We start from the raw sequence: 25,593 nt of genomic DNA, 5'->3' as shown, positions 1-25,593 counted from the left end.
TGGGAATTTGTAACGGATATTTTTTGAATTGTGGATCTTGTCACCGCATGGAAGTTTATTTTGGCGCCAAGATCAACATTAAAACAAATTAATCTGTAAAATAAAGACAACATTCAATCAATTAAGTCTGAGAACGCTAGATGCAATCTAAAAGTCTGCTTAACAAGTATAAAAACACCAAAATACCTGAAAATTATTAAAAATATATCATCACTCTGCAAACAGAAAGTACAATTGTTATTAAAATTAAAAATGTTTTGAAAAACTTCGAAATTAACTAATGGACAGCAAACATAAACAAAATACATATCTGTTTTTGCCGTAAAGGTACACAAATTATGAACAAAGAACAGTAAAAAATATCATTGCAGTCAAGACAAAGGAAAGCAATGTTGTTACGCAAAAAAAAAATCAATTTAAATACATCAGCATGCAACGGAGAAATTAAATTGAAGAGTATCATTAAATCCAGCCTGAAGGCATTGCTGCGAGAAATTTATAGAGAACACAATTATCATTTCAAGAGTTCTGTGTTCTAGATTGGAAAATTCTCATTTGGAATGTAATAAAATATTCTTATAGTAATACATGCTTAATGGACGATTTGGAGACATTATAAAAATTTATCTAGAGACTTGAAAACAGAAGGCATGCATTATCGAGCGTTAAAATGATTAATTTGAATCTGAATTAGAATTGAAATGAAGCAAATCAACTGAACAAATTTCCCCTACCAAGAATATAAAGAATGTACATGTAACAGACAAACAGCTATTCAAAAATTGAGCAAGCAACATAGCAATATACTCAACACAGTCTTATTGGAAAACTACAGACGATGTAGTAGTCAAGTAGTGAGCGACGCGGATCAACCGAAGATGAAAATGAAAAAATAATTAAAATACTTAAATTAGTAGTAATTTAGCGATCGAGGAGTTAAAAAAAGAAAAAAAAGTAATTGCAATATCGAAAATATTATCGGTCAAGTTTATATTTTTAATTAATAAAATTGTAGTGCAAGTGTTAAAGGAAAGATTTTATTGATAAAATTTTACATAGGAAGAAAAAAAATTTTTTTGGATGCATAAAATTGCATTTGGTCATAATAATCAGTGAAAAGCATAAAAGTTATTAAGAAAATGTGGATAAGTTATAAGAGATAATTGGATACAAATGAAAGAAACGTCAAAATGTAAGTGTTGATGCCCCAAAGTTCATTAAAACAAAACGATTTGTTTTCTTCCTGATTTTTTTTACTATCCATCAATGAAGGAAGGAAGAGAAAAAATTATTGTTTATAGTAATTAACAGTTTATTTACAATTATTCTCAGTTGTTTACTGATAAGGAATATAGTTAGAAACTAGAAGAATCAAATGCATTTGTGTAAATAGTGTTTTGAAGCGGAAATTCTAAGAATTTCAATTCTTATTGGATTTTTTTTTTGGAACCTCCTTGGTTTCGCAATTCTTTCTTTGCATGGAGAGAATGAAGAAAAAAAAAATCTTCATATTTTTCTCGTTAGCAAATTCGACACCCACATTATTTTAAAAAACGTGATGAGTTTTTTCTTTCATTCTATTCATCTACAGATGTTTGTGTGATTCATTAACAAAATATTAAATTTATTAATTGTGGTCATAACTATCGGTAATTTATGGATTCTTCAAAAAATCTTTTTTTCTTTTATAATTTGCGTCATAATGGTCAAAAGGAACCGAGAATATCGCACGTAAACACAGTCCGGCTACATAAATTTATTGCTTGAAAGGAGATAAAATTTAATTTAATCTCTTAATTCATATTTATATCTTCACATCAACAATATTCGCATTATTTAGCAATTTTTTTTCTATTACGATTAACCACCAGACATGATTTATTGTCCGTTAAGCTGATTTGATAAGCCACAAAATATCTAGACAATGATCTATTCTTAGATTAATCAAACGGAAAGAGAAAGATAGTGTGAAATGTATACAAAAGGAGGAATGAAAAGTTCTATAAATATCATACAAAAACATAATTTCGTTAGCACTAAATTCTATTCTCAATTCCTCTAACTCAACATGATGTTGATGATGATGAAATAATTTAATCAATAATAGAGGAATGAAAACAAAGATTTAAAAGAAATAAATCTCTGTGGATTTGTTGAATCGTATGTGATGATTTAATTGATGCTGTCAATCGATTTTCCTACCTTTTTTTTATGCTACTCGTACGTGATGGATTTTTCATCTTACAATATTTATATAGTTTATGTTATGATAAAATCGGATGTATGAAATTGATTTTGATGGTTTCATTACCGGTTGGTTGTGCCAAAAATTATTTTTTTTGGGTTTTTTGCTCTAAAAATGGGGTAGTTTAGTGATTTAGGGACACGATTGTAAAATAGCATACGCAAATAAGAAGTATCATTCTGGCTGAATATGGGACGGAGACACTTAGATTTGGGGTTTGGTCTTCTTAATCTAGTTTTGATTCATATAAATTTTGGACTGAATATTAGACAGTTTCAGACATATTCTAGAAAAGGATCTATAGCTTGGAGTTCAAAGTTTAATACTGCTCATTCTTCTTCCTTTAAAATAGGAAGAAATTTTTAAACAGTTTACTCAGATCAAGAAGTAATAGATTACCTTAAGAACAGAATGTTGATAAATCGGATCTGACAGTATCAAGTTATGTCAATAGAAGATCCAAACGAAAGCCTAAATCTATCCAAACCCCAAAAAAGAATTGAAAAATATATCCTTGATCGTAAATAGACAAAGTTCAATTGGTAAACATCAAAATCGAAAGTATTGGGATATCCATACAAACAGTTTGGTCGAATAAACATCCACACTTAAAAAAGGCACCAGTCGTCATATCCAAACAACCCCAAAAAGAAAATTCACATCCTTTCTATTTTCGGTTTCATTCGAAATTTATATGTTGTTCTGTTTATTTCTGGATAGCCCATTCTATCAGATATACACAAAATATCTGCAATGACAACTGTCTTGGGCACTTAATCATATAAATTAATTATAAATTATTTTGGATCAAAGACATTTTCTTTGCAATTATCAGTTTACTTACTTATAGCATAACAGATTAAAATTTGTAGATATATCTTAACGAATTGACGTAGGTCCAAAAGCTATTAAAAACATTTATTCCTGAATGTGCGGTTTATATTTAAATAACATTAGATCTTATTTTACCATTTGATGATTAGATTTATATGTTATTTTAGTTTAAACTAATCGATTGTGTAGACAATTCTCCTACTTGTATCTATGCAAACAAGTAATAACAATATCATCGATACACATGTCTATAGCATATGACTGACTTTATTCTTTGAGGTCTATATTCAATCGCTTTTAAGCGGCTTTAAAAAAAATACAAGTTGAAAATTTTTATTGATTTAAAATTGAGGAAACGGAGACGCAAAATGTGCTAATGCTTTAACATTTTGCCTTTATGCTATAGATACATTCGGAGTAAAGTAGGCTAGTGGAAATGTTAAGGTGCAAGAGTTGAATGAAGTAACGTGATCTCACGTTTCATATCTTTGCATTAATGGAGATCATGAGCAAATCAAACTCGTTTAGGCATTAATAGCTGCTAAGTATTTAATATCCTGACCTCTTTATTAGGAACTGTTTGTTAATTTCGATACTCAAATTAATGAATTTTTCGGTTATTAGTCAATGCAAATTGTCCCCAAATGATCTAGAACTGCGATTTACCTCTTGTAGACTTCTTTGTTCTCAATATTCCTAATTGACAGAAGTTATCGAAAGATAGAGCTGTCTACAGACGTTCTTTAAACGCGGCAATGGGCCACCGTGCTCCCCAGCCAAGGAAGTAAGTAAGTAAGACTTCTTTGTACCTTTAGTTCAGAGAAAGCAGGTTGTATACTCACTATTGCTATCATGTTTGTGGGGCTGCCACCCAACAGATACCACGTGAAGGTAAATACTTGACTCTAAGTCCACCAACGAGTCAGATCGATAGCTCCCATATCTCCCCATAGAATTGAGGCTGACAATTCCCATAAAGTCAAATTTGTAAATGCATACCAAACTCTCTTGTGCCTGCATCACATCAAGTGAACTATCAAGCCACTCAACTTGTTTATTGTTTCACCAGCAAACAAATATTTTTAACAGTTTACATTATTAATTTCATCTCCATCCTAAGCAATTATTAATGAATACCATGCTCAGCACAAACTGCAACACAAAAAATACTAAGAAATCCGCGAAAATAGCTTCAAAAATTGTATATAAATCCACAACATTGCAGTATTATATAGCCGGTATTTAAATTTTAAAATAACACAAGAAATGCTTTGGCAATGAATTTTTATGAATGTCTATAGCACATTGAAGACATTATAAAGCTTCACTACATCGATCAATCGAGTGTATTTTTTTTCTGCCTGTGGTCAGTGACAGTGAACGAATTGAAAATCATTTAGAATGTGTTCAATAGTAATGAATATAAAAAAACTCGTGGCTCTGCCAATAGACTCGAAATAAAAAAAGTAAAAATCAAGTGTATGTACGTGCAGTACATTAAGTGTGCGAAATGCGAAATGTAGAATGAAAGGGAACGACAATTAGACAATCTTTATAGTGAAGGCCGCATAACAATTTTTTGAGAGATTGCCAATAATTTTCGCACCTTAAAAATCTTATCTTATTGCCTATTACTAATTTACATTTGTTTCTTTTTGTTGTTAATGACGAGAAAAGTGATTTCATCGGGCTTAATGTATACAGTCACACTTGAATTATTTGAAATGTTTATGCTTACTTACTTATTTTTCACATTCTTTATCTCTCTTTAATCCAATGAAATGTTGCATTTGCTTTGTTTTATTTTACTTAAACTTATTATTTATTTAATACATCGTAGAGGTTCTCATGCCTCGTTAGTATTATGTCTCTGGCAAATCACGCAATGTTCATTCACAAACAAGTACACATATTCAGCTGTTGATGATATTTTTTTTTAAATTAGACAGCTATTTTGATGTGCTTTATGCATTAAATTTAATATGCACAACCGAAAATATTTTTTTTTTGTCATTGTGGGAATGATTGTGACTAGGAATGCTAAAAATAAGTATGGGTATTTTCAAGAGAATTAAAAATTTTTTTAACGTGAGTCAATCTCGCATCGTAAGATTGCCGGTTATCAAGAGTAAGCATGAAGAAGAAGATGAGACAGAGTTGTAAGCCGATTAGAGTGACTTTCTACATTTCTATGCACAATCTTAGCTCTTCCAAGTGGACAAAAATACCAGAGTTGGCAGGACTTTACTAAAGTCCAGACTCCACTAAAGTCCGGACTCCATTTTTTTTTTGAAAGTCCGGATTCCACTTTGAAGTCCTGCCAACTTTGAAAAATACGTTGTAACTAGTTGATGGGTAGTTTATGTCCAGTTGCTAGTCATCAACTTTTTGGTCACTCAGATCTGGCTTGCATTGTCAATATTTTGATACCTAACTAAACATATCAGATACAATTAGCCACTGCTAAACGCATACTCTCGTCAAGCCTTTCAATTCTCGGCTCATAAGTAATTAATTATGACTAAGTGCACTTCTGTGGCATCTTATGGGTTATACAATTGTAATACAAAGCTGCAAATGAGCCTTGTAGGAAAAGAAAATATGATTAAATTTTCAATTAGCTTCTTCATTTTCCAATAATCTTCTTTCTACAATAATATGTATCATAGACGTAACCATCAGGTTTGTGAGGCAGAAGTTAGGATTTATGCTTATACTCATAAATTAGCTAATATAATTATTTTTACCTTGTCTTTCTACTTACCGACCAAAGAACTCTGGAAAAGAAACTGCTGATTGGTCCGAACAGGCATAGATCATGCTTTCATCGGACAAAAACACCACTATGGTGCCCAAAAGCGGTCAATTTGCCTGACAAAATTGCACTTGGGAGAGACATTATTATATTTAATATCCAAGGTCAACTCGGAATTTATATCAAAATTTGAGTCAACTCGGTTCTTCATAAAATTCTTGTCGACTTCAAGCTCTAGAACCAATTTCAATTGTTATCTAAGGGTGGCCAAGGATGACAATTGATTTCTACAGCCATCGAAGCTAAAAGTTTCAAGGGAGGTGTTAAATCTGAATTAGCTCCCTCAAATCCGTCCCTAACTAACATATCCTCCAAATTATCCATCAAATTGTTAATTTCCCCGATGAAAATGTGCAAATTAATTCAATCGCTTCCCTTAAAAATCTAATCAACGAATATATCGGCCGATTTGTGGTCAGAATATTCGACATGAGAGTCATAATATTAACATTGATGGGAATTTGGCAGCTATAATGGAATATATTAAAATAAAATGACCATAAATTTTATTTTTTCGTTTCAAGTTCATCAATTATGCAAAATAAACAAATTTTTTGCAAATTTCCTAATAAGTATAATGTTCATTAACGAGTTAATTTCATTATCATATTTAATAATAATTTTTGGAATTATTAAGCATAAAGAATAAGAATATAGATTGTACTAAGGTCTAATTTATTCCAAATATTTGATAATGGCAAAATACCCAGATGAATTATAAATTATTTTTCTGATAACTTTGTGGGTTTCTCAGAGCTTGCTTCTTCCTTGATTTTTTGTCAATGGTTTCTTCCATCCTAATTACATCAAAATGTCTTTTCAATCAATTTGTCTTCTTGAAGCTCTTAATTACATTTAGATAACGTTATTAGATGTAATGACTAAAGTGAAGGATGGGCAGAGGACTTTTGCAGTCAATAACAAGCATTGCAGGCTTTAAATCATAAACAAATGAATAAATGATTGAAAATTTCAATTAAGAGATAAAAATAAATGAAATTAAGAGATGTGAAATGTTTATCTGTAAAATTTTCCGATCAGGATAGATTAATAATAAAACTGCAGGAAATTCATGATGAAATTGAATGTGAAATTGATTTTTTTCTGAAAAACAAAAATATATTTTGCTGCTTTCTGGCTGCTACGTAGTTAAGGAAAGAGTCATTAGGCAGGAAATCAACCTCTCTTCCTAGACAAAATAGGCTTGAAATAGACTAAAAATACTTAAATTTGTGAATAATGATGCCTTAATTCAATAGGAGGCAATCTGTATGCTGCGGCAAATTCCATAAACCGTACGCATTGTGCAGTTTCGATCAAGGCTTACCATCAAAGTGTGCCTCAAAAAATAAAAGTTTGCCCACCACTGTCTTAGTTGAAAACAGGATTCAAAGTCAAATATAGTCTTATCTTCCATACAAATTCTGAGCCGATTACGAACTCTGACAGAAATTTCAATTCTGATTGCTCTTAAGTAGGGTTTCCAAAAACGGGAATTTTCCCAGGAATTCTCGGGAACGGGAAAAGGAATTCCAAGAATCCCTTCTCTCAAGGGAGGGTTTTAGACCCCTCCCGAACTGTAATGCTTTGTAACAAGTCTTGAACCACAATTTGTACTTCATAACAAAATTCGTAACCTCCTCTCCCTTAGCGTTATGTATGCAATTTCCGAACGTTCTCTAAGAAGAAGTCCATGATATATCAAAGGTTCTAATGCTAACAACTTCAATCAATATTTATATTTTTAAAATTCAGTAATTCTTAAATGTAAAAATTTGCATATTTCTGTACAAACTTACTACAAGTTAACACAAAATCACTGCCTTAAAATACATGAAATATTTGTAAAATATGAATAGATCCAAAAAGTCAACAGTCAATCAACAATTGTCAATAAATTTTATTTAAATAATACATTGTTGTTGTTGCATTAGCTAGTTTAGTACTTCCGAGATTATTACGTAAAAATATTCAGAAATATGAAGCTCTCTTTAAAACTATTGAACGAATTTCTTTGGAAAATATGAGAGAATGCTCAACAAATTATGCAATATTTATTCTGGGGATATACAGAAAAAATATGGATGTTTTTTAGAATAAACTAGAACAAAAAGTGCATACAGTTGCTGTACAAAATGAAAATGTCTTTTTCATGTGGGAAAATGGGTCAATTTGCTAAATTTCGGTGGCTTTTTCTGTTGGTCTAGTTGGACTTGATACTTAATTACTTAATTCGCTGGTCATACAAATCAACTGTGATCCATTTCCTCAGTTGGACTTGATATTCCTGAACATTTCAAAGATTTACGTCATTTTAAAATTCACTATTTAAATCCAAATAGAGCTTTTAAGCTAGATTACAGATAATATATCCACAACCACAAATTACATATCCATTTTTAGTTAATGCATTTCATTCTACATTAATAATCTCATCCATCAAAGAATTTTCATACATCTGGACTGTAAACATTTACAATTCACATTCATTCATTACATTCGTGTATGAACGTCTCACGACTCTATTAATTACAATAATTGTATTAGCCACACGATTTCTGTTACTGTTTCTCCTTGTGACATATGAATTTCATTTGCGTGATTCCCGCTATAAATTCTGTGATATTTATGGCAAATATGGCAAATCCTACATAACACAGGACTTGTGTGTGATTCATTATAAATTCTTATGCTTTACTTGGCTTAAATAAAATAGTTGCATGTGTTATCAATTTAAGTAAATATTTTGTTATGATACTTAAATACAAATTAAAGGATTTCCTTTATTAAATTTATTGTTTTTTAAGTAACTGCAAAGTTTCTTTTTTGGACAAGTTTATGAAAACATTTCGTTGAGACGTGACTGGACGTGACTTACTTAAGTTGATGGGAAAAAAATATTTACATTTGCTGTTTTTGGTCATTTTGAGCTTGAATTTTCTTCTTGTTTTGCAAGTCATTGTTGGAATGACATTCAAAATTTTCATAATATTCGTGGAAATTTTGCTTTTTCTAATGCTTTGTTGATGCATGAAGAATCTGCTGGTTTTAAATCGAATGACTCAAATCGGTTAATCCATCAAAATCTGGCTCAGATTGGAGTGACTCTGGATTGGAAACCATACAGAGTCATGTCGGCCTTGTGCCGGATTTTGGATTGATTCTATTCTGAAAATCGGCTAACTTAGCTTAAAGCTTGTCTAGACATTTCTATGTTTCTTAAAGACGAATTGGTTTTCACAATAAATTTCGCAAGAATCGACTTCTTTTGTGTTTAATAATAATCCTTAAGTTTGGCTTCTGTCAACAAAATTTGACAAAAAGGAAGGAAATAAAATGTTGTCAATGACTTTAATTTACATAATGACCTTACTAGTTCATACCATGACATAGAGATTAAGCAGTTCAAAGTAATCTTAAAACCAAACTGAACTAATATAGACCAGTTTAGAACTTCCTTAAAGCTAAAAGTTAATGGTCTAGTAGATAAGTAGGGAAAATGAACTATATTCTATTCAGAATGATAATTTCCATTGTCTAAATATCAGTAACTCTTTGTCAAGAAGTTTTTATGGCTTTAAAAATTTATAATGCTACACAATTCAAAGTTTTGTCATTTTTAAAGTTTCTAAATGTAGTAACAATCCCGAGTGACACAAACTGAGCAAATGCTGTCATATTGAATCCTTACTAGAGCTTGAAGTCGACTCGGATTTTTGTATGGAAAAGTTGAATTTAATGGCCAGGAATTCATATAAAATTTAAGTTGACTACGTGCTTAGATCCTTACAAATCCTTGTGGATCATTACAAATCCTACTTGAACTCCGACCTCATCATGAGTCTATTAGATCTAAGAGTTCCCGATGCCGAGACTGAGACCAAAACTCTCCAGGTATTCTTGGTCTCAGTCTTGGTATCGGTCTCGGTCTTGGTTTCGGTCTCGAGAATTTGTCAAGATCGAGACTTCAAGAAACCCTAACTAGATCCTTGTGTCGCTCGGAAATGGAATCTTTTCAAGGTGAAACAATATTTTTAATAGCTTTTCAAGCTGATTTCTAGCATTACACTGTATTGAACAGTTCCTTTTTTTACATGAATATAAAAAATGGAAATGACTATTAGCATTGAGCTTGTTGATATAAAATATATATTTTTTTTCTATGAATGAAAATGAAAAGAGTCGATTATTTGGTTCAAGAACTCAATTGTATGAGGTTTCATAGTAACTTATAAAAATGGAAATAAAAGGAAAAACATCGTCGATCATACGAGGGTGAAGCTTTTAGGCAATGATAAATGTTCTTCTTTCATCTCCTCCTTTTTCCTTTTCAGGAATATCCACTTACATGTTTACTTACTTGTATATTCTATGCACATCAATAATCGTGCAAAATAATAGATGTACATTCTCATACCCAGCATATTCTTTTTATTTTCGTCTCAAATCAGTCTCAATGATAAGTGAACTGTATGGTATTTGACATCCAATATATTTATTGTATTTCTCGCATCAGCAATTGACTTTTTTTATTTATTTTATTTGAAATTTGCATAATATTTAAATTCACCATTAAGTTTTACACATGAATGACAGTGTATGGCTGACAGAATATGAATTTTAAATAACCTAATTGTCACACGTCTTTCTATCTTTAATTTACAATGTTTTTTTTTGGTTGAATTAAAAACTAGCAATAAAATAAGAATTAAATTGAACTTTTTTTTTGGGGCAAACAATCGCAATAAATTTCAAAAACTGTTCAGCTTACACAGGGCACCAGCACTGTTTTAGCACTATCTTGTAAAAGCTAAACATTATATCATCCACTTTGGATTTTTTTGATGACTGAATGACTCATCAACGTTTGTTACTCAACTGAGTCAGTAATTAATTAATTTGTTGTTTTGACTTGAAAGATAAGCTAATGTGGGAGATGTTGCTCGAAAAGGCGTTCTACTGGAAATATATTTTTTTTTGTAGGATTCGGTAATTTATCAGTCTATTGACTTTGTGAATTATTTAATGAGATTAAAATGTTAATTTTATGATTTTCTTTTATAAGATTATTTATTGAACTCGAGTGTGAAAATTAGGGGGATTATGTTGCAGCATATTTAGGTGTTTGTGGTTATGGATTAAATTTGAAGACTTTGGTTTGGTTATGAATGATAGAAATGCTCAAAAATCATATAAATAGGTTCAAAAACTGTCATAAATTTTCTAGAATTAATTAAACTTCCGTGAGGTCTAACTTAGATGTCATGACAGAATCATTCCTGAGTGAACAAAGATGCGTTAGAATCAGTCACTGTTTACTGGACGTTAACTTGACTTCAACTAGTTATAACGTATTAGTGTCCACTCGTAATTGATAGTAAGCATATTTAGACGTTGCAATACATTCAACTTCTATGAACTTGTATAGATTCTGACTGAACGTTTAGGTCATCTCACGTTAGGTCATCAAATTACTGAGGTTACTAATAACATCTTTAAAATTCGACTAAATTTGCATGCAGTAATAAAAATCTGTAACTATCTTGCATCAACTTAACATCCAGTTTCCGGTATTCCCCGAGTAGACAAAACTACATTAAAACTAGTAAATAGCAAATTAGTGTCCAGTTAATGACTAGTTATAACGCGTTATTGACAGCACGGGATAGCTAATAAGAACAAGCAAAACAGCTTCCATTTACTACACTCAACCTCATTACCATCTCACAAAGTTCAAAATACAATAATGCGCCTCTTATCCTCTCCCTCATCTCTTTCTACAAACTCAATTTTCCACATTGAATCTCTTTGCATTTTTTAAAAATCAACAATATTGAAAATATAAATTTACAAGTTGAACGTAAGGGAACGGGAAAATGAATATACATGCTAATAGTGGCAATTATTTTTGAAAATTAAAATGAAAGATTGTAAATCTATTTTCTGACTAACATTCCAGTGCTTTTCACAAAAAACTATAAATGTGCATATACTAAATGCATTTTCTTATTTTATTTTCTTTTCAGTATCTGGCATTTTTCTTCCTCACTAACTGCACAATTCATTATCAATCTGCTATTAGAAATAGAGGAAGACGATTCACTATAACTAATATTATAAAATGGATCACGCAGTAAAAGCATCGCGTTCGCATCCGTGGAATAAATTGCGATTTGAGAATGATGAATTGGAGGAATTGTATCAAAGATATACGCACAAAATACAATGGATTTCAGTATTTGGTGTCGTAACATTGATTGTTTTGCTTACTGGAATTATGGCGATTTTGAGCCTTTGCTATAATCAAGCGGCTACGATTCATGTAAGTACTTAATGAACATTAATCCATACGCGGGGTTTTATGGATGAAACGTATCAGTGAATATATGATTAAATAAATTAAAGTTGACCTTGGAAACATATTAAAAGGCGTATATTAAAGCTATTAATCGAAATTAATTTGAAGGAAACTTTTTTTTTTTGATTATTTTAGGAACTTTTCATCGATTTCTATTAAATATTCGAGCCTGTATTATGTATGATTGGGACATTAAAGTTGTACTTGAGTCTTTTAATACTTTGTAAGAAAAATTGAATACATTAAAAGTTTTCCTTAAAGATTTTTCGTCATTTTGGTTGTTTTCTGTTAGTTCTGAATTCTTACAAGCCTTTCTTGCTTTTTATTTAATGATATTATTGCGAAATTACTCAAAGATTCAGCATTTGAGTTCTTAATTAGACTAATAATTAAATTAAGGCAAACTTTTCATGAAATTTGTGGTTTGAATTATTAAAAGAAACTGAAAATGTAAATAAATGAAAAGGGTGTGCAACTAAGTTAAAATTCAAAATTATTTTAACCGTTAAAATGTCTTTTTTACAATTTTATGTCAATTCTGTTTGTTAATCATAAATGTCATGGGCAATCATACTCAACACTGCCATATCCAAGCAACTTAAAATCAATTCCATCCACACAATCCGCTATCATCATTTTGTAATCAAATTTCTATTAATACATTCATCTCTTCTTAATATTTACATCTTCTTATTCTTTCCGATTATGTACACAGAATGTTTTCAATGGATGCCTTTGTCTCTTATTTACCATCATTTTAATATTGTTGAAATTTCGTATTATACGTGATCATCATTTACCATACTTATGTTACGTCATATTATTCTTCGCGGCTGCATTTTGCGTCATCTCAATGCCTGATATTAGTGGTATATCATTACCAGTTGATACGCGTACGGTGATGGTTGAAGGTGTATGGCAAATTGTTTTTGTTATATTCCTTGCTTATGCGATGTTACCACTTAAAATATGGCAAGCATTCTTATTCAGCATAACATTACCAATTGCTCATCTTGGTGTAACTGGCTTCTACATTTATAATGGACGATTTCAATATTTAGAATACAATCAATTAGCTGCAAATATTTTTATTTTTGTTGGAATCAATGTTGCTGGTATTGTTATAAATATAATGATGGAACGTGCTCAACGTCGAGCATTTCTCGATACAAGAAATTGCATTGCAGCACGTCTAGAAATGGAAGATGAAAATGAGAAACTTGAACGTTTGTTGCTGTCAGTTTTACCACAGCATGTTGCGTTAGAGATGAAAGCTGATATATTGTCGCCGGTTGAGGGACAATTTCATAAAATTTATATTCAAAAGTATGACAATGTTAGTATATTGTTTGCTGATATTGTTGGATTTACAGTACTCGCCAGTCAATGTACCGCACAAGAGCTTGTTAGATTGCTTAATGAACTATTTGGAAGATTTGATCAACTAGCACATGATAATCATTGCTTACGTATTAAAATCCTTGGAGATTGTTATTATTGTGTAAGTGGATTACCAGAAGCTAGAACTGAACATGCTAAAAATACTGTTGAAATGGGATTGGATATGATTGAAGCAATTCATGCAGTTGTGGAAGCGACAGATGTGAATCTCAATATGCGAGTTGGAATTAATAGTGGACGAGTACTGTGTGGTGTTTTGGGTTTAAGGAAATGGCAATATGATGTATTTGGTGATAATGTGACAATTGCAAATCATATGGAATCAGGCGGTGAACCAGGACGAGTTCATATAACAAGAGCAACACTTGATGCTTTAGGTGGAGAATATGAAGTTGAAGTTGGTCATGGTGGAACGAGAGATCAATATTTAAAAGAACATGGAATCGATACATACTTTATTGTACCTCCTATTCATAGACGAAAAGTAAGCTTATAAATTAAATTCTATTGTTCGAAAATATCTGTTTATACTTAATATTAATTTGCACTATACAGCCATTAATGCTCAACACATTAGGCGTAAGATCAGCAGTTGGCGAGGCAAATCGACGAAAATTATCATTTAGGAATGTCTCAAATGTTGTTGTACAGCTATTGCATACAATTAAGCCATACTCTGTACCAGCACCATTTTCACATTTGGCAACAGGAAGTGGATTTAGTAATGAGAGTGCCACAATGGGAACACAAGATAACAAAACGAGACAGGTGAGAATGGAAAATGTTTCTCTTGTTTATTTACAATTTTGAGTTTCATTTTCCGGCGTATTTTCCATGAAGAAAAAGCAATAATAATTTCATTTTTTGTTATTTGTTTGTATGATGTTGATGAGGATCTTTCAACAAAAATGTTATTGACTCTTTCTGTGAGTGAATTATGATCAATCAGGAAGCATTTCTCGAAAAAAAACAAATATTTTCATGTTTTTTTTGTGTAAAAATGTTTAAAAAATTCAACATTTGGGAATTTAGTGCAATTTTTAAAGTATAACTTAAATTTAGCTCAATGTGACCTTAACGATGTCAGTAGGACCAAATATAAAAGCAATATTAGGAGTATCAAGTTGAGTTAAATTGAATCAAATTGATTGCAAACTTTGCAAGGATATCAATAGCTCGTTAGGCTCACTTGAGAAATATATCATTAGCAAATGTAGAGCTTCAAATTACTGACAATCTCTAATCGCTTATGAAATGTAACTAGGTTTCAACCATGATCTGTAGGCTTGAATTTTCTGCATTTTATAAGTGCAGGCTTGCAGCTCTTCTGAGGCTACAGACCTGCAGTTTTCGACGAATCTTTGATGCAACTAAACAACCTATATTGACTTCATGGTTACACATCTAGGCTTAAGTTGATTATCTCTCATCGCTGACCGTGCAGATCAATAGCGATTCATGTACTACGATTCATGGACTGTGCGAATAATACCAAAAATAGATTAGGCTCTTTTGAATGCAAACGATATAGAAGGGTTACCACGATGAGAGTTATCTATCACAATATTATAATATTCTAACATATTTGGGGATTTTTCGTTGATTTTCCCAAAAGTTTCTAGGGGATTTTCATCGCAAAAAATGTATTTCACTTCCTCGAAGTCATGCATTGATAACAACTCATGCAAAATATTTGTGCTTATCGCTACGTCAAACTCATCCAGTTATCATCAAATCATACAAATGAATAACAATAACATTGAATCAGCAATTTCTAACAAGCAAAGAGCACAGAAATACCAATGCGGTTCTCTTTGCTTGTTAGGGTAACCAACGGAAAATGCGCCCAATTCCCCATCAACACCAAAAAGTAAATTGCCCCTCCCAACTTATTTCGATTATTCTTTTCATTTTAAAAATTCCTTTTTGTTTGGATAATCTTCATCTACTTGAAATTTATATGAACTTATATTTAAAATGTTCTGTTTTTCTCACTTTTACTTTTTTCATTCTTCTTCTTTTTTTTTTGTACCAACAACACTAAAAAAATATTCTTTTTCTACGCAAATATAATAAAAATATATATCTTTTAGTACTTTGTAAGTTTATATGCTTTGTTTCAAGTGTAGATTGTTATAGACATAATCTTTTTTTTTGTTTTTTTTTGTGGATTGGTGATTGCTGCTGCTTAAAAAAAATATATAAAAATTTCGAGTGAAATTAAAATTCTTTTGTATCATCCCACAAATAATGATCTAAACTGACATTTTTATTCTCTATTTTCATCCGTTCCAAATGAAATAAACATTTATAGAATAAAGTGACAGAGAAATTTAAACGTCCATTCAAGAAGCGACATTCAAATCTATATCATCAGCCATCAAATCGTGTCAATAAATTCTTAGCTCAAGCGATTGAGGCACGTTCAGTGGATCGTGAAAAGACTGCACACGTCAATCGATTTACTTTAAATTTTCGTGAGAACGAAAAGGAGAAAAGTTATCATCAAGATTTCGATTTTGGATTTACAATGTCTATGTGCACAAGTTTAATGCTATTGATTTTAAGTGCTGGCTTACAAGTATGTAATTGTCTATAAATTTCATATTTTTAATCTAATTAATTAAATTCCATCCTATATAGGTCTCAGCGTTACCTCGCACACTAATTCTACTACTGCTATTCCTGACTGCATTTATTTGGATTTCAGCAATCTTAATGCTTATTATGGCTGCTAGATTAAAGTGGATTTATTGGGATGTAGCACAAAGTTTCTCACTTAGACTCGCCATTACGATCTTTACAATCATTTTAGTGTATTCTGTCGGGCAGATGAATGTCGTAAGTTATTTATTTCCCTTTTTATTTGATTGTGAATTTTTAAATAGTTTGTTTTACTTTGTTTGGCTGTATATTGAGGTTTTATGTGTTATGTCGCATACTGACCTGATTTAAATGCGTTTGATATTGGAATGTCGTGAGGATTTAGCGAATCCTTGTCATAAGGACATGGACTCTGTACAATTATTGAAGGTTCGGTATCTGATGGGAATTGAATCTATGGACTCATACAAGAGTGATGCAGATGAACGGTCTGTTGCCTAATCAATGAGCCACAGAGGCCTTATTATCGCACTTGCAGATTCGGCTATATATGACTCGATACCCTAAATTCTACTCTGCTTAGACACATTAAACATGTGAATAGTAATTTGCGATTTATAATATATTTTACACAGTTTGACTACATGTTGTGGATAAAATTTTGCAAAAAAATCTAATATTAAGCTTAAAACTTCTTATCTCTTGTGATAATTGATTAGATGCGAAATTAATCCATAAAATTTAGATAACGATGGGAATTAAAATAATCAGAAATTAGTCTTATATAATTTGTTATCTACCCCAGAAGACTAATTAGATTTAAAGCGAACATTAAGTAATTTTCAAATTGACATTAATTGGGGTCGTGTTCTTCATCTTTGTAATAGTTTTGATAAGGTTTCTGTTTTGTATGCAATATATTGAATCAGAAATAGTTTATAAAAGCTCTAAATCTTTGAAATTCATTGAAATTTTCAAATTCTTAACCTTATTCTTCTAGAGATTTGCCTAAGACTCTTCTAGATTTATGATAATCTCCTTTATTAAGATCAGTCTCTAGATTAGTCTCGTCAAAATAAAATCTTCCCATCCACAATGATTTTGTAACATTCCGAAAATAGATTTTTTGTGGATTTCTATTATAAAATTTTAATGACTTTTCGCTTCTTCTAAATGATTAAGGCCATTGACTTGAATATCGTCTGCTTCGCATATCCAATCGACTGCTATAAAGTATCTCATTTGATGTCTTTCTCACCCATAATCAATATCCTTACATGATTTTTCTCACATTTATATCACGTCTATTACAGTTTACATGTCTTAGCGATGATCCATGTGATACAAATTTTACAACGCCTCGAATAGAAGATCCTAGTGATTTTGATAGACATCGACGATGTGCACTTCCACAATATATTGCATTATCAGCAGCTTACGCATTCATAACAGTATCGATATTTTTGAGGTAATGACATTAACATTAGTAGGAAGGAAGAGGAACAGCAACAATAGATAAAAATTCTAATAAAAAATTTCTGTCTTTTGTCATTTACTATCTTTAGGCTGCCCATTCTTGTCAAATCAATATTGATTCTATTGATGGGAACTTCATATTCTCTATTTATTGAAATTTCACATGCTCATATATTTGATTGTTACGATAACCGAGTTGTGTAAGTTGATTTCTAAATTCTGTCTTGTTTTTGTTTTGTTTTGTTGAAATTATATATGCACATTTTGAATGCCTTTTTCTATATTCGTATATATATAGCTCATCAATACCACTTCATACAATGTCGTTGGCACACATTGTTATTTTCATGATAGCCGTGCTTACACATGGACGTCAAGGTGAGAAAACGACATAAAAGAACTTTTATTTTCATTCCTAGTCATGATTGTTATTCATATTATATTGCTGCTTACTATATACAATACAATGTTTGTCTATCAAAATGTCTAGTTGAGTGGACAGCACGATTGGATTTTCTTTGGCAACTTCAGGCATCACAAGAGAAGCGTGAAATGGCTGTATTGCAACAATCAAATAAACGTATTCTTCATAATCTTTTGCCATCTCATGTTGCTGCTCATTTCTTAGGTTTGACAGAATAAATTTTCATTTGAAATGATTTGCAAATATGTATTTTATATACTATTTTTTTTTGAAGTAGACTTCCAGTTTCGTAACAACATGGGAACTCTCAGACAGGATTTATATCATCAAAGTTATCAAAAAGTTGGCGTTGCTTTTTGCTCACTTCCGAATTTTAAAGAATTTTATACAGAACTTGACGGTACAAATCAAGGTGGTGATTCAAATGAATGGAATATAGGAATAGAATGTTTACGGTAAGTCAATAAATCAATGCCTTCTTATCAATATTACTATTTTGTTGCATTTTATAAATAAAATTTTATTTACTTCCTCAGATTGCTCAATGAGATTATTGCTGATTTTGATGAGTTGCTGTGCGACGAACGATTTCATGCGATTGATAAGATAAAGACAATTGGTTCTACATATATGGCCGCTGTTGGCTTAATACCCGAGTATAAAATTATACAAAACGATCCACACTCAACTAGAAGATTAATGACATCCCTCATTGAATTTATTCGTGCGATGCGGGTTAAACTAAAAAATATAAACGACAATTCGTACAATAACTTTATGCTGAGAGTGGGAGTCAATATTGGCCCTGTAACAGCGGGAGTTATCGGAGCGAGGAAGCCTCAATACGGTGAGTACACAACAAAAAAATCTATCTTTATAATCTTTTCTTATTCTTAAGCAGTAAAATACATTCTTATTACCGAAATCATTCATGTAGCAATAATCTGAAAACTATTGAATCAATTGAAGCAATTCGAGAAAAGAATAAGAATTTGATTGTTTGCTTCTTTCTATTCATAGCGGACTTTTTTTTGTTCGTATGATGTGCTTTATCATTCACTTTGACTTGTTGGATGTTTTGATTGATTTATTGGTGTTTTTTGCTTGTTAGTTAAAGTTAAATGAACTTTGGTACAAAGATTTATCTCATTTTTCAATACTGGCTCTTTGGAAGAGTTCAAGAAGTGATATTTGATTGCAGTTTGTGTCTGAATATTGTAAATTCAAAGTCTTTTGGGTTAAGGTAATTAATAAGACTTGCCGATACTTACTTTTGATAGTTTTTGAAGTCAAATTCCAATGTTTACTCTTCGAAATCTAAAATTGAACTAAATTTTGAAGGGCACTCAACTATTAACAATTTTCAAAAGCAATTAATCCGTTAAATTGTTCAAAAAATATTTTACCGTTAAAATTCCCTGAAATTCGCTTTAAAAACTTGCAATCAACTTTGAGATCAACTTTTGTACTAAAATCAATTTTTTATTGATACTATCATGACAATCTGAATCTGTTCTCGACAAATATCATTACCGACTCGTGTTTTTATTGCATTCATCAATTGATTCATGATACATGTCAAATTCTTTTCTCCTTAATTGCATCAATGTCTTGTATAAATTGTTTCAAAATTCATTTATTGTTTACTAATATCAATAATTTTTCTTTTTATTTATTCAAACAGATATATGGGGCAATACAGGTCAGTATTTAATATGATGATAATAATTAAATGCCGTTCATTTATTGACGTAAAATTGTTTTTTTCCACATTTCAGTAAACGTTGCCTCACGTATGGATTCAACAGGTGTACCAGGCTATACACAAGTAACGCAAGAGGTTGTTGACAGTCTTCAAGGATCACATTTTGAATTTAAGTGTCGTGGACAAATTAAAGTTAAGGGCAAAGGTGATATGGTTACTTATTTTTTGATAGACTCAAAACCATCAAATGAAATTGGTATGGAAATGATACACTTGCGTCATCAAAATTATCACGAAAATGCAAATTATCAAGGAAGTGCTATAAACAAAGAAATTTATATGAAGAAGAAGAATTTTGGTAATTTCCTTGAAGAAAAGCCGTCAACATCTAATCATAACAATTATAACAATGGGAATTTGTATAATGGAATGAACCTAACGGAGAATTTAAATTATGTAAAGCGTGAATATGACAATTATAATAAAATCAATATCAATAACCATTATAACATTAATAATTATAATATTCACGGACAGCAGTATTCACAACAACAACAACAGCAGCTTCCTCAACCCCCACCAACTCAGCCTCAATATCATCAACAATACAATATTCGTGAAAATTTTAATATTATTGAAAATCCCAGTGATAAACAGTCAACGCCACAGCCTCAACAGCAACGTAGCAATTATCTTGACCGTGAGGATTCTCCACATTATAGTAATCATTATAATATAACTAGAAATGATCACGAGCATGAGCCCTTATTGACGAGTACAAATGTAATGCCCAAAGTTCTCTACCGAGCCGAACAGACTAGTAAATATGAACCGCCTCAATATGTAGGAATGCCTTTTCAACGCTCTATGCAGCCGATGACACATTATAGACATTATCAACCACAATCACATTATTATCATCCACAATATCAAAATCAACAGCATCAACAGCCACTACAGCAACAGCCAATATATGTGAAAAAGCAAACAAATTCAGCACCGCTTCGTTATCATCATACAAGTAGTAATAGTAATAATATGAATGGAAATAATAACAATGATGATGTTGAGGCATATATGAAGCCATTACCAAAACTACCCACACATTGTGAGAATGAGAGCCGAGAAATGTCATCAACAGATGATCTAAGTCATAGTGAACATAGGCAATCTATAAGTGCTGACTCAAGTTCAGATGAAAGTTATTCAAAAACCGATGACTGTGATCAAAGTAATTTGAGGCTTGACATGCCAAAAATTGAACAAAAACATGAACATAAAAGGATTCCTGTATTAAAAGATTTACATGATTATGAAATAAGTTCAACAACTGACCATACGGTCTCAACAATTCCAATGAACAAAGGTGAAAGCTGTAATAGTTTTGAATTTCATAATGACAAACGTGAGTTGTGTTTTTTTTTTGCTTATTTGATTTGCGACACTTCTGAAATAAATAAACTTGAATTGTGATGCGCTTGTGTCTTGTATGGAGGTAATGCGGGGGAACTAGTTTTTTGTCAAACAATCTTTTTTTGGAAAGTTTGAGGTACTCGAAGTACATTTGAGGGATTTATTATGTATTTAAGATATATTTGGCCACTTTTAGTTCCATTGAGAGGTACTTGATCGGTCTTAGACAGGAGATTATCTCTAAAATGGTGTGACTGAAGTACCATTGCATGAAGAGTGCTTCAAATAATCCTAGAATCGATTGATTTTGGTATCTTGAGTATAAAACAGTGATTTTGAACATATTGTGTCCATTTTTTGGGTGTTATTATGATATTTTGGGATGTATTCTTAGCCAAATGTAGGAAATCAGATTACTACAGCCTATGACTGGCTGTAGTGCAGCCTATTGCTTGCCAATAACCAATACCTGATGCAAACTTGGCAAAAGCCTTAGAAACAATGACTTGGGTACTAAAATGCCCTTTTACCGCTATATTATACATCATCCAATTGATAATATCCCAGCGACCTCTCATATTCATCGCCGGCATCAAATTATGAAACATCCAAGACTCTAGTCCCACTGTCTACTTCAACAAAGACAAGAAAGCATCATTCAATGCCATATTTATATCGATTAATGTAGATGTAATAATTTTTAACCATAATTCTCTCTTTTCATGTCATCTTTCCAATTTTAGCTTATCCAAAATCGCCATTTGAACGCGAACTACAGCGACTATTGAATGAATCGGCAAAGAACAAAATGATGCCAACACACGGCAACGTTAATAAAACAAATAATTTGGATTCAACGAAAAGAAATGTGTCGTCGTCAAATGGAAATAATAATAATAATAATAGTAATGGCATTTATGGAAGGAAAACAAGTGGCAGTGCTGTTGGATCGTTGCCGAGCTCATCATCAGGAAATAATAATAATAATAACAATAACAACATAAGATTAAGAGATGGCGATGATAATTCATGTATTGATACAAATAGTCTAAAACATCCCGTTGGTCTTGAAGCAATTAAGGAAATGACGAGAAACAAAAATATTGAGAACTTATCGTAAGTTATAATTATGCTTCCTGGCTTGCTATTTTTTTATAATTAATTTTAATTGAGCCATTATGTATCGATATTTATGTCAACTTCCTTCTCTTACCCAATAAAGCCTTGAAAAACGTCAACAGGATGCACAGCACGTCCATCAACATCATCAGCAGCCAATGCTTAGTCATAATAATCTTGATGAACCAACAAGTATATCAAGCTATAGCCGTAACAGTAGTCGACGAGATAATTATGCAAGTGAAGATGAAAAATTAAAGTCCGAAGAAATTTCAATTCCATTTTCAAATGAGAATCTCAAAATTAGTGCCAGTACAAGTCAAAATCCACTAGAGACTAATATGGAAAGTCAGTCAGAATGGAGTGAGGATGAGTGTAAGGATGAGGTTGCTGGTTGTGAAAGTACTGGATATATTACGGAAGATGATCCAGTTTTAGAAAATTTAAGTTTACTTAATGAAGCTGGTTTGACGGATGCTGAAGGTGAGGATAATAAGGATTGCTTGACATAATGTTTGGTGCTGATAACTAGACCTAAGGTCGACATATGAGACATTTTATGGAATTATGGGAGAAAATGTCATTAGACTAGCTAATATCTAGACATTATGTCAAGTTATCCACTTCGATGGACATTAAGGATCAATATTAATATGACATCTTTGTTTTCCTACACAGGTGCTTTAAGTGATGTAAATTCATTGTACAATGCTCCCGATGATACATCAATATCAAGTAGTAGAGCCAGTAGTCGCTTTGAATTAAGTTTAGACTCATTGAGCGGCCTTTATGATTGCGAAGTTGATTCAAAAAATGAATTGGCAATTGTAAATGTATCGAATATAATAACTAGTAAGTTTGGTCCTCAAAATTAAGGAAAAACAAAAAAAATAATCTCAAATTGAGGTAATTCTATTAGACGCTAACACAAAAAATGTTGATAAAATTATGTAAAATTGTCACATTTTTCGCTTAATCTTTATGTATATACATAATCTATCACACACAGACATGAAAAAAAGGAAGTTTTTCAATTTTATCTATCCACACAACAAAAATTTTTTGCCATTCTCATGCATGATAACAAACAAAAAAGTGAAACTCATGGTATTACAAAGCAAAGTGAAAAAAAGGAAAGAAAATTGAAATTTTTATAGAACTTAAGGTACTCAAATTAAGCATGCAACAAATTTTTTGATGCTATAAAAAAGGAAATGAATCCTATCCCCCTCCGAATTACACTATATTTTTTTGTTCTCTTAATCGAATTAATTTTTTATATATCTTTTTTATATTTTTTTGGTACGATTTTATGTTTTTGCATTTAGATCTTATTCCTCAATGTGTCTCTCTCTCTATCTTTTTGTAATATGAATCAAATTTTAAATTTTTTAAAGAAAATAATTTTTTGAGAGAAATTGTGAAAAAGATAAAAATGTCTATGGAAGATATCAGATGGTGAAAAGAGTTGGTTGAGATTAAAGGATTTATTAATGGAAGTAATTGCGGGCTTAGAAAAGCAGCTAGCTGTAAAAAACTGAATTAAAATTGGATTAAGGGACAGTGATTGTTAGACGAATAAGGGTTAACATCGTTTAATCCATGAATTTCTTATTTCGATCACTTTTCCTTACAGACAATCAGAATACTTAACTAATTGAGCTCAATTTTGGAAGCATGCAGACGTGCATTATCCTTATTTGCGGCTTATTGTCCTTATTAGAATTTTACCATTTTAAGTACATATCAACCCTGTTCCAGCGGTGTGACTCCACGAACTATTTTGCATTAATAGCAGATAAATCACTTCTAGATTGTCATTTGGAATACATGAAACGATATTGTGAGCTCAATGACAAATTGTACTGTCAAATCTAGAACTCATAAGTGCTGTGTTTTTTTCAGTGTTTAAACACTTTAGATTTAGATCAATTTGCCTTTAAGTTATTTAAATTCAACGATTCATTACTTTTTGCAGCTTAAACAAAGTTCAGCTATCTTAATCGGTCTCAGATTTTAGCAGCTCTTTTAAAAATTTATTAATATTAAATTATGCTTAATCCGAACAGCACAAAGTGTTTGCTAGGGCACCGCTGTGTCATATTATTAACAGTTAGCCGGAAAGTTGCCAAGACAATACCGTGACGGCTGATTTTAACCCATATTCAAGGTGAAAATGCAGCCTTCTGCATTGTGCCACATTAGTAAATGGATTCAAATTTTTAACTAAAGCTCGAAGTCGACTCCAATTTTGTTGAAGTCCAGTCGACTTTTCCATCAATTCGAGTTGACTTCTATGTAGCTCTGAACTTATCATATTTAAAAGAATCTTCAAACTTAAACAAGTAATACTTAATATTTTCTCAGTTGCAGCTGCTTATTATAAAAATTTAGATAAAAATCTTCCTAATATCTAAATCCATTAATTCCAACCAACTTCCAATCCCTCAAAACATGATAATCTAATGTGAATTTTATAATAAATGATTTGACTCTTATTTTATAATTATAAAGTGACGAACCGTATGTTGAAGACGGTTTTAAATTTAGAATTTACTTAATGAATGCTTTAAAAAGGTATCAATTAGATGAATAATTTAAGTTATTATACATGAAATACTGTAATAAGGATTATACAAAAGAAGTAAAAAAAATTGAATTGAGATAAATTTGGATATAAAATTATTAATGAAAGGTGCAATAAAAATTAAAGTTGTAGATTCACGTTGATTATTTTCCATTCGCGCTAGAAATGTGAAATTTTTAATTTGGGCTTCAAAATTATTAAATCATTAGGCATTCTAAGCGAAACAAAAAAAAAAAAAACATTGTGTTACTTTTCGTTGCTTCCAAAATTATACAAAAAAATACTTAATGCGTAAAAATCATTTTTTAATATGAACAAATTGGAAATTAATTAATTCATAAAAATTAAAAAATTTTAAATGGAAAATTACACAAAAAAGAAGAAAATATCAATTTGATAACGCATATGTCGATTGTACCTCACTGAAATAAATAAAAATATGAACTAAATCAACAACAGTTTTACATGAACAAAAAAAAAATAAAGAATTTTGCATCCAACATTAGTCATTATATACATTAACAAAAAACTAAATCAGTTCAATGAGATGAGAAACAAGATGTGAATATTGAAAAGGATTAAAATAAAGATGAAAGAGAAATAAAAAAGAAA

General features: G+C 31.1%; 1 protein-coding gene across 2 annotated transcripts; it reads left to right on the top strand.

Moving 5' to 3' along the window:
* Window positions 1–107: 107 nt before the first annotated feature.
* Window positions 108–25,593, top strand: rut (adenylate cyclase rutabaga). Of its 2 annotated transcripts, none has more exons than XM_070650023.1 (17): window positions 108–1,192; window positions 11,921–12,216; window positions 12,968–14,137; window positions 14,209–14,421; window positions 15,968–16,234; window positions 16,297–16,494; window positions 17,571–17,725; window positions 17,823–17,933; window positions 18,032–18,111; window positions 18,224–18,361; window positions 18,432–18,612; window positions 18,694–19,004; window positions 19,842–19,859; window positions 19,936–21,267; window positions 22,019–22,391; window positions 22,498–22,877; window positions 23,073–25,593. In XM_070650023.1, the coding sequence occupies exons 2-17, from the start codon at window positions 12,016–12,018 to the stop codon at window positions 23,267–23,269; spliced, it is 5,325 nt and encodes a 1,774-aa protein (XP_070506124.1). In that variant the 5' UTR covers window positions 108–1,192; window positions 11,921–12,015; the 3' UTR covers window positions 23,270–25,593. The 2 variants fall into 2 exon arrangements, with proteins under 2 accessions (XP_070506124.1, XP_070506125.1); XM_070650024.1 differs by having other exon boundaries at window positions 109–1,192; window positions 18,435–18,612.

Source organism: Chironomus tepperi, unplaced genomic scaffold, assembly GCF_022539635.2.
Source record: "Chironomus tepperi strain 1889 unplaced genomic scaffold, CSIRO-AGI_Ctep_v1 contig_445, whole genome shotgun sequence".
NCBI lineage: Eukaryota > Metazoa > Arthropoda > Insecta > Diptera > Chironomidae > Chironomus > Chironomus tepperi.
The sequence above is the reverse complement of the archived record's forward strand: the minus strand, read 5'-3'. Positions and strand labels throughout refer to the sequence as shown.